The sequence below is a fragment of the Alnus glutinosa genome, chromosome 4, assembly GCF_958979055.1.
Source record: "Alnus glutinosa chromosome 4, dhAlnGlut1.1, whole genome shotgun sequence".
NCBI lineage: Eukaryota > Viridiplantae > Streptophyta > Magnoliopsida > Fagales > Betulaceae > Alnus > Alnus glutinosa.
This window is the reverse complement of record NC_084889.1, coordinates 33,687,080-33,704,198: the sequence shown is the minus strand read 5'-3', so window position 1 is coordinate 33,704,198 and position 17,119 is coordinate 33,687,080. Positions and strand designations below refer to the sequence as shown.

Sequence of the window (17,119 nt, the reverse complement as noted above, 5' to 3'; positions counted from 1 at the left end):
CACAACACCTTCACCAAACCATATCCCAGAAGCCAAAGCCAAACTACACCAGCCACTCCTCACCTTCACTTCCTTACACTCACTCTCAAGGGAGAGGAAGATCGAGGGTGTCATTCAAGTTCTTTCTTTTCTTGGGTTTGTTTTCTCTGCTTGAGTTTTTGACAGATATGGCTGGGACTGGACCGTATGCAGAGATTTTGGATGGAGATGTGTACAAGTACTACTCAGAAGGAGAGTGGAAGAAGTCTTCTTCCGGCAAGAGTGTTGCTATCATCAACCCTACTACGCGAAAGACTCAGTACAAGGTTCAAGGTGACCAACCAATTTTTTGCTTTGTTTGAACTGATTGTGTCTTTGTGACATTAATATGCACATTTTGGTTACTCAAATAGGTGGAAAGAAAAGAAAAATTTTGAACTAGGCTCAGCTCATGAATGGAGTTTTATTTTCTTGGTTTTAAAGGGTGTAAAATCTTGTGATTGATTTGCATTTACAGCAAGGCTTATCTTCTAATGGAAAGCTTCTAGACTAGTTTGATTCACAGCAAGGCTTATCTTCTCATGAACTACTCTACTCTTATGTTGTTGCTACAGCTTGTACACAAGCAGAGGTAAATAAGGCCATGGAAACGGCAAAAACAGCTCAGAAATTATGGGCAAAGACACCTCTTTGGAAAAGAGCAGAACTCCTCCACAAGGCTGCTGCTATCCTCAAAGAGCACAAAGCTCCAATTGCTGAGTGCCTTGTAAAAGAAATTGCAAAACCAGCTAAAGATGCAGTAACTGAGGTATCAAAGTCATTCTGATTTTCATGTTCTTTTTTAGTGGTGTCACTTTATGAAGGTAATTTATATAAATTTTGGTACTTGATGAAGGTTGTGAGGTCTGGGGACCTGGTTTCTTATTGTGCTGAGGAGGGGGTCAGGATTCTGGGAGAGGGAAAGTTCTTGGTTTCGGATAGTTTTCCTGGAAATGAGAGAACCAAGTACTGCCTCACTTCCAAGGTAATCTTTTGCGCTCTTCTTACTTATGGAACTTCTTATTTTTCTTCCCAAATGATGAATTGATGAAGTATGGGAGTCAGTTAACATAGTGAGACGGGGGAGTAAGGAATTTTATTCAGAGTTGATCATTTAGCCCCATCTCATAGGCCCAAAAAATAGATGAACTGGTGATAATAAATTGGATTAATAATGAAAGTCTATCTTGTTTTTTTAGTTATATAAAAGTTTCACCAAATCTTAGATTAAAACGCAATCCAAACATCTTGAATACTCTGTAGCTTATGATGATTTGCCCAAAAGATGGGATTTGTGATGTTATTAGCGGGAATTCATGCCCATGCTTGTTTCTTTCAGATAAAATTATAGCAGAGAGATTGTTATGGGTCACGCTTTGTTTATTTATTGGTGGCTTTCTTTTGTCTGATATTGTGACATTGAAGATTAGAGTAGGGCTACTAGAAGACAATCTTTCAAAACAACTTCACTACAAGCCAATCTTCTTCTTTAACATTTGCTCACAATAACTCCTTTAGTTTGTCCTGGCTCTCCCTGCTGATGCCATACTTTCTTGGGAAATGTTCCCATCAATTCTAAAACCTACTATCCTCATCTTTATCAAGTCACACATTGCCTACTATCCTCATCTTTAGTTTTTTATTTTTTATTTTTTTTCTGCATATTAGTCAGTGAAATGGCAGAAATGCATTATGATTGGGTTTTATTGCTAAGAAGACAGGGGAAAGTAAATTAAAATTTCTACTCTTATATTAGTGTGACTATTTCTATCAAAATATTTGTTTTCTTGCCCCATGATCTATCTGATAGTAACTTTGGAGAAACAAAATGCTAATAAGACCATAATTACAAGAATGTGCTGTGACAGATAGAGAGGCCAGAGTGATGTTAAGGTCCTAGAACTAACGCAGCTTGGATGGTCAATTGGCCATGACAATCTAGAGAAGGTTTTAATTTATATAACGAGATATATTTCTCATACATGTGAAAATTCAAACCTGAAAGGACCAGAACTATGTCTTGCCCTGATGTGCTAGGTCATCTACTCATTCAAGATAGATTAGTGCAAGTCCAAGGGCAGATGGGATCGGGAACAGATTACCTTCTATCTATCTATCTATATGTATGTGTGTATATACATTCTTATGATTTTGGGCATGGTTTACATATTACATTTACATTATATCGCAGATTCCACTTGGGGTAGTTTTAGCCATTCCGCCATTTAACTACCCTGTCAACCTTGCTGTGTCAAAGATTGCTCCTGCACTGATAGCTGGAAATTCCATTGTGCTCAAACCTCCAACTCAGGTACTTTACCATTGTGTTAGCTTATGATGCCACTTAGGCCCGTTTGTTTTGGCGTAATATATTTTATGTCGGAAAACTATTCCAGAAAAAGTGGCTATTTTCTGTTGTTTGTTTGTGATCCTGGAAATGATTTGAAAAACATTTTTCGACGTTTGGCTGGTAAGGAAAATCGCCAAATATTTTTTTATATTTTCATATAATCTGAGGAGCTGTAAGGAAGAGAGAGGAATGACGAAGAGGAGCAGCGGAGGAAGAGAGTGTGTTAGAATAGAAGGCCGTCGGGGATAGGATTGAGATCCTATACAATTGACTGTTCATATTGCTTGCAATTTGGACAGACAATTGTGAGAGGGCCCTTGTAGGGACTTGTTGAATAAGATAAGTCCATTAATTTCACTCTTAACTTCCTTTCAGGGTGCTGTTGCTGCTCTTCATATGGTGCACTGCTTTCACTTAGCTGGTTTTCCCAAAGGCCTTATAAACTGTATCACTGGGAAAGGCTCTGAGATTGGTGACTTCCTTACCATGCATCCTGGGGTGAACTGTATAAGGTAAATCCAGTTCGTCTTTCTTTCAAACTAAATAAGGCCTCTCCATTCCCGTGAATGGTATATAATTAGTCATTCCTAACTTGCTTTGTTGTTTTGCTCAGCTTCACTGGTGGAGACACAGGCATTTCAATTTCAAAAAAGGCAGGCATGATTCCTCTTCAGATGGAACTGGGAGGAAAAGATGCCTGCATTGTACTTGAGGATGCTGACCTAGATTTGGTAGCAGCAAACATAATAAAGGGGGGCTTTTCTTACAGGTGAAAGGATTTCCCATAAATTTCATTACTTTTTTATGTTGCATTTGACCAGACTTGGGGGACTGTTTCATGAGATTCCCATTGCTCCTCTTAAACACAAGAGGAAAGAAAATTTTCAAACTAAGATCTATATTGACAATACTGAAGGAAAGCTAATTGACCTATGTTTGAAGGAAGTAATTTTCTAGATAAAAGCTGGCTATACGTACCTCATTCATTGTATACTGTGCATTGCACAATAACACTAGCACTTACAGGATAGATACCCAATTTGAGAATATTATGTGCCTCTCCTTCAACTGTATTATTTTCCAATTGCTTTGGTGGAAAACAGCTGTTGAATGAGGTTCCATCATTATTTGCTAATGATTATCACAAGATTCAGGATAATGCAGATTATGAGATGAATATGGCTTAAATGAACTTAGCCTATGTCTTAAAGAGCAATTTATGACCAGTTTTGACAGAAATTTAATACAAACCTTAGGTAGAACGCACCCTTAAAAACCGGCTTGCAAGGGGAGGGTGCCCAAAAGTTTATATACACATGGTGGACGTCGGTGGCTCATTCTATCCCATAGGTCGCCCCCTCCGTGATTCAAACCCGTGACATGGTGCTTAGCTCTAATACAAAATGATAGAAACTTCAACTAGAACTCACCCTTGAAAACCGGTTTGCAAGGAAATGGTGCTAAAGAACTTATATACACATGGTTAAGATTGCACTTGAGCCATGTAGGACACTTAGGATCATAACAAAATCATTCTGCTCAACTTTGATAATTCATAGAAATTGTTTTCAATATAGAGTCAAGTTTCTTGTATTCAGATAAAAGTTGGTTGAAGCGTGTTATGATTTCCTCTGTTTTGATAATATGTAGAATTTGCTTTAATTGTGATGTCAAGTTTCTGTAGTACCAAACTGAGCTTAATTGTTCCTGCTCCAAATTTCTAAAGCATGGTACCAACATTTATGACAGTGGTCAAAGATGCACAGCGGTTAAGGTTGTCTTGGTGATGGAATCTGTTGCTGATGCCTTGGTGGAGAAAGTGAAGGCTAAAGTGGCAAAATTAACTGTTGGGCCACCAGAGGAGAACTGTGATATCACTCCAGTGGTGTCAGAGTCATCTGCAAACTACATTGAAGGGTTGGTTAAGGATGCTAAACAAAAAGAAGCGACATTCTGCCAAGAGTACAGAAGAGAGGGAAACCTTATCTGGCCCTTGTTGTTGGATAATGTTAGGCCTGATATGAGGATTGCATGGGAGGAACCATTTGGACCGGTTCTTCCAGTTATTAGGATCACTTCTGTTGAAGAAGGAATCCACCATTGCAATGCTAGCAATTTTGGACTCCAGGTATAAAATTCTCTCAACATTGTGTTTTTCAGTTCTCCTCAAGAAGCTCATACTGTTTGCATTAATTATCCATCCCTACAGCTTATTCACATATATATATGCATTGATTCTGCCAAGGTGTTGAACCTTCTCCCCAGCTACTAAATATTTGAATTATCTGAGTTTAACCTTCTCTAAACACTAGTCCCATCTACACTGATTGCCCAATTAGCAATTTTTTCCTTGAACTCTGCATTTTTTGGAATTCACTCGTCAATTTGTACTCACCTGAGTAAATGATCATCTATTTTCTCCACATACATAAATGGAAATTATAGAAATGGGATTATCAGTTTCTTACATTTTTAGATATTCTAATTACTCTCTCTCCACGCATTGGTTTAATCTTAACAAATATGAAATGAAATGCAGGGTTGCGTCTTCACTAGGGACATCAACAAAGCAATGTTGATCAGTGATGCAATGGAGAGTGGGACAATTCAGATAAACTCAGCACCAGCTCGCGGACCAGATCATTTTCCTTTCCAGGTAAACTAACTCTCACGAGACCTATTTGTTCATGATTTAACACGGTATTAAAGTAGAGGTCTTGAATTCGAACCTTCACATTTTAATTAAATATTCTATGTCATCTCAATGCACACTAACAAATGCTTTGCTTACAGGGTATAAGGGATAGTGGAATTGGGTCTCAAGGAATCACCAACAGCATTAACATGATGACCAAGATCAAGAGCACTGTTATCAACTTACCATCCCCTTCATACACCATGGGCTAGTATTAATTAACCATTAATAAATGGATAATCACGACTATTTGTACTTTAGCTACCAAGAAAAATCTGAAAACGGATTTGGTATGCAGAATTAAGTTTGCTTGTTCTTTGTCAACTTGCAATTAGAAAATGGATGAATAATGGGGATAATGTATCAGACAATTACAGTGTGTCCTAATTGATGCAGTAGATTTTGCAAAATTATGAATTTGGCTTCACTTGCACTTGTTTGCCGTGTAAACCCTAAACCCTAAGGAATTCAAGTACAAATTGCGGGGCGTATCGACGGAAAAGAAACTGTGTGTGTCGAATGGATCAGAGAGGATAGGGTTTCTCTACAAACCATTAGAGCTAAAATTGATTATTGTTCCTATACAGTTTAGCGTTTAAGGTTTAGACTCGTAAACCTTATTATGACCGTTCTTTCTTGGTTGTCCACAACTTTCATTATCAAGAAGTGTACCCCACGGCTTCTTGTACCAACTTCTCCGGATACACTACTATTCCCTTAACATAGATCTACTTGTTAATAGATCTATAAAAACATTGAGTCTCACATTATTGTAAATATGTCACAAGACCGAGTGATTACTATAACATAGTTGGGCTCAAACTTATAAGTTTAAACTTGTGGGTCGAGTAATGTTACAACATACTATATTATGATCTTACTCTAAAAGACAGTCCGAGGTGGCAATCTCCTTGACAAACTAAAAATGTCTCATGGCTTTAGATTAATAAGGATTTCTTATTGACAAAGCTGTCTTTGTTGCTTTTACAAGACAAGAAGTATCCTATTGAAGACACACATGAACTGTTACCTTCAGCAGTAAAATGAATAGTAAAATACTTGGGGTGAAATATAACATATTTTTTCCATAGGAGGGACAGACAAAAGTAAATAATAGCATTCCACTTTGTCATGTTATAAAAATGTTTTTTTATTTTATTTTATTTTTTTTAATTTTTAATATGTTCTTCACCAATAACTTTTAGGCCCAATGATTCTACTGGGACCTGCAAAGCAGGCTTTATGTGCATGTGCGTGCGCATGCTTATGAAAGTCAATGTCTACTTATGTGCAAACGTGTTTAACATTCAGGCTTAGCTTTACATTAACAGATGTCTATCTCAACAATTTTGCTGTTTGAATTATTGATAATTTAAATAATAAATGTGAGGAAGTAAATACGAAAAAACTCTTATGAGGTTCGCTTGCTAAAACAGTAAGGCAAGCAATCCAAAATAATTGCTAAAAATTTGAATTTATATGTCTTTAGAGCATGTGATTATTTTATAAAATCATATACTTTAAAGATTGATTTTAGTTTAATCGATTGAATTATAGGAATTCAGTTTTATTTTTTTGCCCAATTATAATTAGGTCTGGTATCTCGGACAGCCCCATTGCACTTAAAGCCCATCAAGTTCAGTTAACAGCCTGATGATGAATTGAAATCTTTCAGCAATTGTGAGAGAATTCATATCAGATCTATCTATCTAAATAAATTTTGGACTGCTCAGCTGCCTATTTGTATAGGTAGGTTTCGTATGACTTTCTCACGATTGTTACAAAAATTGCTCCAAATCTCCTCTTTGGATCCTTTCTATTTTAAAGCTATTTTTCTACTTTATAGGGGAAAAAGTCATTTTGCCCCAATTTGTAATTGTCCCCGTTTGGTATTCCCTTTGTGAAGTGGTTTGCCAAAACCACTTCACACTTTAGACCTTTTCTTTTTTCAGCAAGAAGTGGGCTTTTCCTGTTTTCTCTTTTCACCAAACGGGGTGACTGCTTTTATCCTTATAAAAAAATAAAAAAATAATAGATATTTAATTTACAATTAATTAATTAATTAATTAAATTATCTCCTGCTTACGTAATTGCCTATAATTGGTCTAAACCTTCTCAGATTCCAACTTGAAATATATATTGTAGGAGAGTCAACATATGGTCCTAAAATAATGCATATTATGCAATTACTAAGATATAATATTTGTTTGAATAGGTGCTTAAGGGCCCATCATCCTTTTTGTGGAGCCCATTTTGAGGCCCTGATAATCTTTTATCAGTTTATTCTTAACCATTTGATGGAAGTATTCGGCCTGGTCCAGTTCTAATTTTTTAAAGCCTTTCTTTTTTAAGAAAATGATGTACATGTAATATTTGCCATCTCCATCACTTTATTGTTCGAATTCTTTATAATTTGGATGGTAAATCTGAGAGAGTCTGTGTGAGATCTACCTAGCCAAACACGTGAGTGAGCTATCCAAGACCTGTTTGACCATGTGGGTTCTATAGGAACTCTCTTATATTTACTGTCCGAATTACTAACAGGTCGCACAATAAAATTGCTGGAGATCTCCATCCGTTTATGTGATAAGAAATCAAGATTGAGCTAATCATTTGCCTCTAAACAATTGCCCTAAGTGGGGCTTACATGTTTGGTACTTTATGGAGTATGCTGTTCTTTGTGGTAGAGACCCATATAAATTTCTCTTTCTTATCCTCTTGCCCTTTAATTGCCCTTTAACTATACACAATTTTTTTCATTAGAATCATACCTAGAGTTGACTATACAATTAAATAGTATATATATATTTTTTGTGAATGCCTCTCTCTCTCTCTCTCTCTCTCTCTCTCTCTCTCTCTCATTTCTAGGTAGGAATATGTCAATTTTGGCAAATTGCTTTTAGGCTGGCTGTTTATCACTAAGTGCTTGCTTATTAGTTCCTTTTTGCATACGACAGGCCCATCTTTATCTTATAAAATTTGTTGTTAGAAATTTCTAACCCTTTTATTTTGCTCCAAATTTAATTGAAATAAATTCTTTTGATTTCGTTTATTAAGGTGACATGTGTCTTTAAAATATGTGAGGATCACATATTTTAAAGATATATATTAATTTAATAGATTAAATTAGAAGAAATTAATATTTGACACGGTCTATTAAATTTTGTTTCTAACCCTTGTATTTGAGGATAAAATTTTTCTTTGTACAAAAATTACATGTTTTAAAAATACGTGTCAGTGAAAATATTTTGTTGTGAATTTAACGCAAGAGAAAATATGTATATATTTTCATGTGATTGGAATTGGAATTGGAATTTGGATATCCATTTGCAATTCCCCCCTCTGGCAGAGTCAGCATTGACATGGAATTATTATTGGATGATTGATTGACAGAAAGGAATTGGAATTTCGAATTTAATTTAATACGTATCTTAAAAGATTATTCAATATTTTCCTTTGAGATTTGCAGTACGATTTTTTGTTATGTTTACAAGAAAATTATAAATTATGTGGGTTTTTAAAATTAATATAAGAAGGTATAAATTAACTAGTATCTTTTTATTTTTTATTTTTTATTTTCTTCTTCATTTAATTTATCATCCTAGATGGTGTTTGTGATTTTACGAGTTCATCCTATGAACTATTTTGTCAAATATTTCTTCCTTATTTTCTTTATGGATTTTAAACTCAAAGAGTTAATGAGGAAAAAATAAAAATAAATAATAAAGGCCTCGAATTTTCTCATAGATGGTTTATATATTTAGCATATGTGAATGCTTTTTGAAAAAATTGAAAGGGAGCCCATTTTGATTAGTATTTCTATAAACTTTTCTTGCCTCTCCGGACGAAGAAATAGGGTATTCATCAACTATTTCTGAATCTATTAAGCTTTTTATATCAAATGATAAGCTATTGGTGTTAGCATGCCGTAAGTTTTTCGCTTAATGGTGTTATTTTCAAAAGCAGTTCCAGGAATTGGCTTAGGTTAAGATTACATATAGTAATGCTAGAAATCACTGTCTTTGGATCAATTTCTGTTAAAAAAGAAAAAGAAAAAATAGAGTAATACTGTATGTAGTCTATATGTCCGAATTTCATTCAGGTGGGTTGCATATAAATTTACTTTGTGGACGGGAGAAAAAGTGATTTATAGTATTACTCGTTAGAGTTCGGATAAGTTCTTGAAAGAAACCATTGAAAAAAGAAAAATGGTTTATGGATTGGATGGCATATAATTGGTAAGTTGATGGGTGGGGAATTGGGATGAGTTGTAAAGAAAGCCTATCAACTGAAGAAAAGTTGGGATGTGATTGGTGCAAGATAAGGACATATACCTACATTTTTTGACCTTACCAGGTAGCTGTACTAAAAACTATTTTAAGTCTGAGCAGCAAACCTGATCCCTATTTTCTTAATTTGGTTATGTTTAACTTTAAATAATAATAATAATAAAAATGGTTATGTCTCTTTCACAATCTTGTCAAGGAATATTGTGGATGTAACCCAACTTCATCCCAACATATGAACTCAAATCATGTCTTCACATAGGGAAATTTTGGAGTTTATACTAGTCCAAGATTAAAAAGAAAAAAAAGAAATTAACAGCCCAAATTCCAGCCTTTTGTGTGGTTAAATGATAGTGTAATAATAAACATCAAATGCGATTTGGATGATTATAATAAGATTTTTTGCTGTTATATGAAGTCTGAGTGATGTTAGGAGTATTATAATTTCTATTAAAAGTCTTTTATAAATTGATGTGGCATTTTACGTAACAGTTGCCATGTTGATTATCATTAAACAATTAAATTTACCTATCTAATTTTGTTGCATAATTTTTTCACCCACGTAACACCACGTGACATGTGAACTGCTACTATATGAGTTTATAAGAACATTATAATAAAGGTTGTGTCAAGCATTTTCCATAAAGTACATGATTATTTTATACGATATAATCTCGGAGCGAAAGGGTTCATTCTTTGTTAGGAAGAATGAAATAAAGCTTCATAATTTCAACAAAGGAAAATTCTTTCTCAATCAGTCAAAAAAAAGTAAATATAATTGCAAGAATCTGTTTTAAGTTAAATATAATTTAAATTAAATGACTTAGCAAAGGTCATTTGCATTGTAAATACAAATCCTTGACCCTGCTTTTTTTTTTTTTTTTTTTTGGGTTTAAATTCTCTTTTGGTTTCTTTGAGTGTAGTATCTACGATGTTAAAAGTTGAGTAATCATATGCCTTTTCCACAATAATTTATCTTTTGGAATATATAAAGTGAACTTGGTTATATTCCAATCAATAGGAATACATATATTTGGCGTTTTAGAAAAGATAATCCTAAATAAAAGAAACAATCATGCTAGGCATATTCAAATCCTCTATGGCATGCTTCATCAGGTTATCAAATGTCAATTAATTTTAGGACAAATACACTACAAAAAAAAAAAAAAAAAAATCCAGTTTCACCGCCGCGTTTTTAATTGGCAGCCAAATAAAAACCGATAAAAGATGTTTTTTCAAGCGTTTGTAATGACCGTCAATTATTTACTAACATTCTCGGCATTTTTATGCACTGGTGAAAAGCATTTTATTTCCGACGTCCCCCCACTCCTTCGGGCTTTTTTTTTTCCCCCTAATTAAATAAGAAAAATGGTTATAAGAGAAGATCCTTCCCATTCTGATCTAAAATATAGAAGAATTGGACGATCTTATAAACAAAAAAGAAGTAGGCTTCCAACAATAGATCCAGAACAAACCAAAACCATGTTGAAATAATTATAAACGGTATAAAATGGGGGGTTGTATTCATAGTTAGATCTCAAATCTTCTGGTCTTCACGCCAGGCAAAAATCCTTAATACCAACACAATTTGTATATACATACATGCAACCAGAGAATTGGCACCAACTAACTAGCTATTTTTATTACATATGAAACAAAATTATTCAAAGACTTAGATATCAAAGTACGCTACCTGCTGTTCAAAAGAATATGAATATATATATATATATATATAGAAGAAGTGTTCCTGATGGGTACAAATGCAATTAAATGTATAAGTGATCATAACTTAATTTGGTTAGACATTTTATATTTTAGAATGCTGAATCTGATGATTCTGATCTAGGGCATGTGGTCCATGTTCTGGTGAGTCATGGGTGATGACTCATGAGAGTTAGAATCCATTTGCTTTAGATATGTTGGGGAGATAAATAGGCAAGATATTCAAGGAATAATGTATATCATTGACAAAGTTTTGATGCAAATTGGGTCGGAAGAAAATCGATCGATTTAGCATATTAAACTGACAAAGTTTGTTCTAAGGATTCTGTTAGGGAGATCGACACATAGCTAAGACAGATGTCAATTTAAATGAATTTCTATCAGGGAGATTGATGCCTTGAAGAGTTTTTCAGTGATATCATAATATAACATGTTCAGACACGACTCCACCTAAAACTTAAGCCTACGAGTTTGAGCCAAATTATGTTATATTATTCGCTCACACTTGTAACACCTTTCCAAAGAAAGACTTAATCTTTTTCCACTCACGCGTGTATATTCAATATTATCTTCCAAGCCAATATTGAGGAAAATTTGTTTGCATTATTATTTGACTAGTTGCACTCCTTTGTATATGCATTTATGTTGGGGGCTAAAAAAAAAAAAACCTATTGTGATAAAAGTCTACCTTCTTTAAAACTTTCAATGAATTATATAGTAGAGAGAGAGGTTACACTTAACCCAAAGCTTATGCCTATGAGTTTGAACCCAAATATATTATATTAATCACTCACATTTGTGATATATTTTCAATGTGATACACAATATTGGATTATGATCCTCTACTCTTTCAAATAAATTTTAAGTCTCAAATTAAGTGAATTCAAAACGTTTTTTACATTGAACGGCAAGAAAAATGTTACATATTTAAGATATGACATGATACTGAGACAAAAAAAAAAAAAAAAACCTCACACTTGTATACTCGACCTATGAATTTGAGCCGAATTATACTATATTTGAGCAAATGCAGTACTCTTGTGTATATGTATTTATACTGGGGGCCTAACAAACTTCAAAAAAATTAAAAGATATTGTTAAGATATATAGCCAACCTTCTTTGAAACCTCCCATGGACAACATAATTAAAGATGAGAGAGGTTGTACTAGCTAGCATGTCTTTGTACTTGCAATTCAATGGCTTGAGTAGATTTTTTTTAAAAACATTTTTTAATTAATTTCCTGATATTCTTTCCCATATAGTTTAATCTATACATGTTTGATATACAATGAACATGGTTTCGAACAACTAAGATGGTATCCAAAATGGGATATGGTCACAATGACAATGGCAAAATTGCTCTATTTTAGAATTAATTAAACTACTTAATTAATTATATCTCAAGTGAAAATTATTCAATTATTATTTCTATCAATATTACCACCATCACGCGTTTCTTGATTTCGTCGTGGATTCAGCAAACAAAGTATGAACATGATAGCGGCTGAAAATTCCCACAGAAATATAAATATATGCTTAGATCTCATGGGGATCATATTCACTTGAAGACTCAAGTGTTTGTGCTGCATCATAAATCTGGAGTACGTAAGTCAAACCTTGATTTTGTTTTATTTTTCTGTTCATTGCTTTCATGAATATATATATAAATATATGGGCAATGGGCATGCAATGAAGAAAGATGTGCAGAAGAGAGGATGATGGAGAAATCATGTCATATCCACTCACTCTTGCATAATTTTAAATAGTCTCATTGGGACAAGGACAGGATAACAAATACCTTTAAATAGTTCCAACTCCTTGAATGCCCAAGGAAAATGGTAGCTCCAAAAACACATGGTCAATCGTAAAACATTTTCGATCAACGATCAACTGTAAAATGCTTCATTGTTTTCCGTGAAATGGTTTCCATATTTTTAAGGTATACCCACACTATGGCACATTCCAAACACTATTGGGACCAACCCCACCAATGGTAAATGTTTTCAGGAAAACATTTTCTTATAAACGTTGAAAATGTGTTAATTTTCCATTGGTGGGGTGGCTTCGGTAGGGGTTGGTGTCGGTGGGAGCCGAGAGGGGTGCCGTTTAGAGTGTGTTGTGGTGTGAGTGTTTGCCGAGAGAGGAGAGGTTTGAAGATATGAGTTGCAAACGGAAAAAGTTTTTACTCCTTAAAAAAAAATATAAACCAATGTGTAAAAAAAAAAAAAAAAATTATTGGGTGTTTTACTGTTGATTAAGTTTTCTAAGCCCAACTAAATACCAAAATATACTAAAAAAAATTTACGAAAAAATTTTACTTTTAAATAGGGCCGACTCCGTGGTTAGGCCAATTAGACCACCGTCTAATGTTCACTTAAAAAAAGTCTTATATTACGTTTGTTGAGAAGAAAAAAAAAAAAAAAAAAGAGGAGGTAAAAGGCCTCAAGAAAAATAAAATGTCAAGAGGTCATTTAACATGCTACAAAAGTCTAAAAAAAAGAGGTAAAAGGCCTCAAAAAAAAATAAAATGTCAAGAGGTCATTTAACATGCTATCAGATGCTGTTGATTTTAGTTAATTATTGTTAGGGATAATTGCACCGGAGGTCCCTGTGGTATACCATAATTATTTTTCACTCCCTATGGTTTAAAAAGTTCACTGGAGGTCCTCGTGATATGCAATAATTACAAATCGATCCCTGGCGTCAAATTCTGTTAAAATTTTTAACAGATTCCGTCAAATGCCACGTCAGCGCCACGTGTCGCCAATAAGATGGCGACACGTGTCTATCGTAATAAAAAATATAAATTTATTAAAAAATAAATAAAAAATACTTATTTTTTTATAAAAAAAAATTCAAAAAAAAAAACAAAAAAAAAAAAAAGCTGAAGGGGTGTCCCAGCCACCCCTTTGGGGGTGGCCTGGCCGCCCCCAGCCACTGGGGGTGGCCGCGCGCCACCCCCAGTGGCTGCAGGGGGTGGCGCGCGGCCACCCCCAGTGGCCGGGGGTGGCGCGCGGCCACCCCCAGGCCATTGGGGGTGGCCTTCGGGCCACCCCTAGATCTACTAAGGGTGGCCCGATGGCCACCCCCGGCCACTGGGGGTGGCCGCGCGCCACCCCAGGTGGCCTCTGGGGGTGGCGCGCGGCCACCCCCAGTGGCCGGGGGTGGCCATCGGGCCACCCTTAGAAGATCTAGGGGTGGCCCGAAGGCCACCCCCAATGGCCTGGGGGTGGCCGCGCGCCACCCCCGGCCACTGGGGGTGGCCGCGCGCCACCGCCGGCGGCCTCTGGGGGTGGCGCGCGGCCACCCCCATGGGCTGTTGGTGGCCTGGCCACCCCTTTTGGGGGTGGCCAGGCCACCCCTTTCCCATTTTTGTTTTTTTGTTTTTTTTTTTGTTTTTTGTTTTTTTTTTTAAAAAAAATAAGTATTTTTTATTTATTTTTTAATAAATTTATATTATTTTATTAAAATTAGACATGTCAGCGCCACGTGTCACCAATAAGATGACGACACGTGGCGCTGACGTGGCATTTGACGGAATCTGTTAAAAATTTTAACAGAATTTGACGCCAGGGATCGATTTGTAATTATTGCATATCACGAGGACCTCCAGTGAACTTTTTAAACCATAGGGAGTGAAAAATAATTATGGTATACCACAGGGACCTCCGGTGCAATTATCCCTTATTGTTATAAATAGATAACGTATAGTTGATTGTAGTTCACACAACTAATTAAATCTTACTAAAAATTGTTTATCTTAAATAAAATAAATTATATTATTTATTGAGAATAATATATTAACAAAACCATCAACATAAACAAAGGTGATTTATTGTACATTTCAAAAAGAAAAAAAAAGTGTTTGATAGTTTTGCTTACACAGAACAAAGTGCTGTACCCTTATTTATGCTTTTCTGTAAAAGTATATGATAGTTTTGAAAAATCCTTTTGGATGGGCCTTGTTCGATTTCTCTTATGATATTGTTGGAAATTAAAGGTGAAGTAAAGTAGCAACATTAATTAAAGGAGGAGAAGCTAGGGCATAGGTTGTTCTTTTATAAAATCAGTCCCTATCAATAGACATCATCTTTTCTAGTATCTGACTTTAGTTCGCAGTCAGATGGAAGGACCTGAGTTGCAGGACCACGGCCTTTTCTTTCCTCATCCATGTCTTCTTTTGGCTTTCATTTATGCCATTCAAAATGAACCATACCATAGCCCCAAACAAAAAAATTAAGTAAAATAAGTGCATTATTAACATGTTCTCAGCAATTTTGCTGTTAGGGCTATCTGTTCAAACAGGTTTCGAACATGTTATTTAGTTAAATGGGTCTCGTAAAAGATATTCAACAATTTCGAACAACAAATTGTTAAAGATTTGAATCTCATTTCTTCCATATACTAGTAAAGAAGGAATTACTAGTATGATAGCTTTAAATCTGGAATAAACATGACAAATTAATTTGAAAATGAAGAGTCACCATAATGATTGTAGACCTTCTCAAATATGGTTTTGAAACCAATTTCCCTTGGTTTTGGTTCAAGTTATCAGGGGCAAGAATACTTGAGCCAAAGGGACACGTTAAAGCTAACATTTTGCAACATTTTGAGCTCAATTCAACTTTAATCTTAACCTGCCTAATTTAATTGGTTATAGGCTTATATCAATAGTTCAAACAGTTTTCCCCACTTGCTCATCTTTAAAAGCCACTTTCTTAGAAACTTCAGACTTCTTTACTGGTCCCTGAGAAGCCTAAGCTGTGCAAAAAACCATCTCCCTAGCATGAATTAGTGCCTATCCCTAGTATTTGATTTTGGGAAAAGAATTTGCACCACCCTCCTCCTCCTCCTCCTCTTCTTCCGGTGGTTGGTGCAACCACCCACCCCCACTTCAGGATGGTCGAATCTTTTGATGTACTGGTCACGCCATCAAATCTAACCCATCTTGTGATCACGGCTGCTACTAAATTTTAAGCTAACACGATAATGTCACGTTGTACTGGCATGCCATCAAAGTTATAGAATGGTTGTAATTGAGTAATTCTACATAGACATTAATGTACATGTAGAATTACTTGTTGTAGTATACCGACTTGTTATTTTTTATTTTATTTTATTTTTTATTTTATTCTTATGTTTATTTTTTAGACTTTGTGTCTGGATGCTAAGCTTCCACACCAACCAAAGGCCAGTGATTGAATTTCAGAAATTTTATAGTCCCTGTCTGGAGGTCTCACCTGAAAGGGATCACCCTTGATCGTACCCAACGAACTCGCCGAAATTGGAGCAAATATTTTATGACCCGAAAAAACAAAAACTAACGAATTAAAATTGTGGCGGCTAAATAAGTGGGAAGTGGGTGAAGCTATGCACGCCACTCGCTCGATTGTAGACAATATTTCTTACTCGCTTTCACACATCAACACTTCACAAATACAGCTGGCCGGTCTTCAACCAGTTTCTTTCTCTTTTTCTTCTTCTTCTTCTTTTTGTTATTATTATTGTTATTAGTGGGAAATTACAGTACTACTTACCAAGTTACCATGCTTAGATTACACTAGATGGGTAATTTTAAAGTTGATTTGATGTAATTAACTGTTTGTATTGTATATTTTGATTGTTAATAGAGTAAGGTCTATTTATTCAATCAAATATATAAATAATTAATTATACCCATACAAATTCAAGAATTATGAGTTGCTTCTGTTTTTACATATTAATAAATCTTTTAGTGAATTAGTCAGACTCATAGTTAGTTGGATATTAATCTGTCCCTCGCATTTTGTCTTAGGATTAGCAGTAATGGTTAAATTATTATTTATTTTAAAAATTTATATTGGTAAAAAGAATAAAGTTAATCTTTTAATTACTAATTAATATTTCTTTTCATATGTGAAATTTATTTGTTAAGTTTCATTAGAAGCTAAAATAAAACCATGATCGCATTTTATTCAAAAAAAAAAATAAAAAAATAAAAAAATTGATGAATATTTTTGGTATGTAAAACATGAATTTCATCCTATGCTATTTTCAGACACGTGCTG

At 34.9% G+C, this 17,119-nt stretch overlaps 1 protein-coding gene across 1 annotated transcript; it reads left to right on the top strand.

Moving 5' to 3' along the window:
- Positions 1 to 5,473, top strand: LOC133867155 (NADP-dependent glyceraldehyde-3-phosphate dehydrogenase-like). Its single transcript, XM_062303852.1, has 9 exons — positions 1 to 312; positions 594 to 787; positions 875 to 1,003; positions 2,210 to 2,329; positions 2,744 to 2,880; positions 2,982 to 3,137; positions 4,118 to 4,496; positions 4,908 to 5,024; positions 5,162 to 5,473. Exons 1-9 carry the CDS (start codon positions 168 to 170, stop codon positions 5,273 to 5,275), a joined length of 1,491 nt encoding a protein of 496 aa, XP_062159836.1. The 5' UTR covers positions 1 to 167; the 3' UTR covers positions 5,276 to 5,473.
- The last annotated feature ends 11,646 nt before the right edge of the window (positions 5,474 to 17,119 follow it).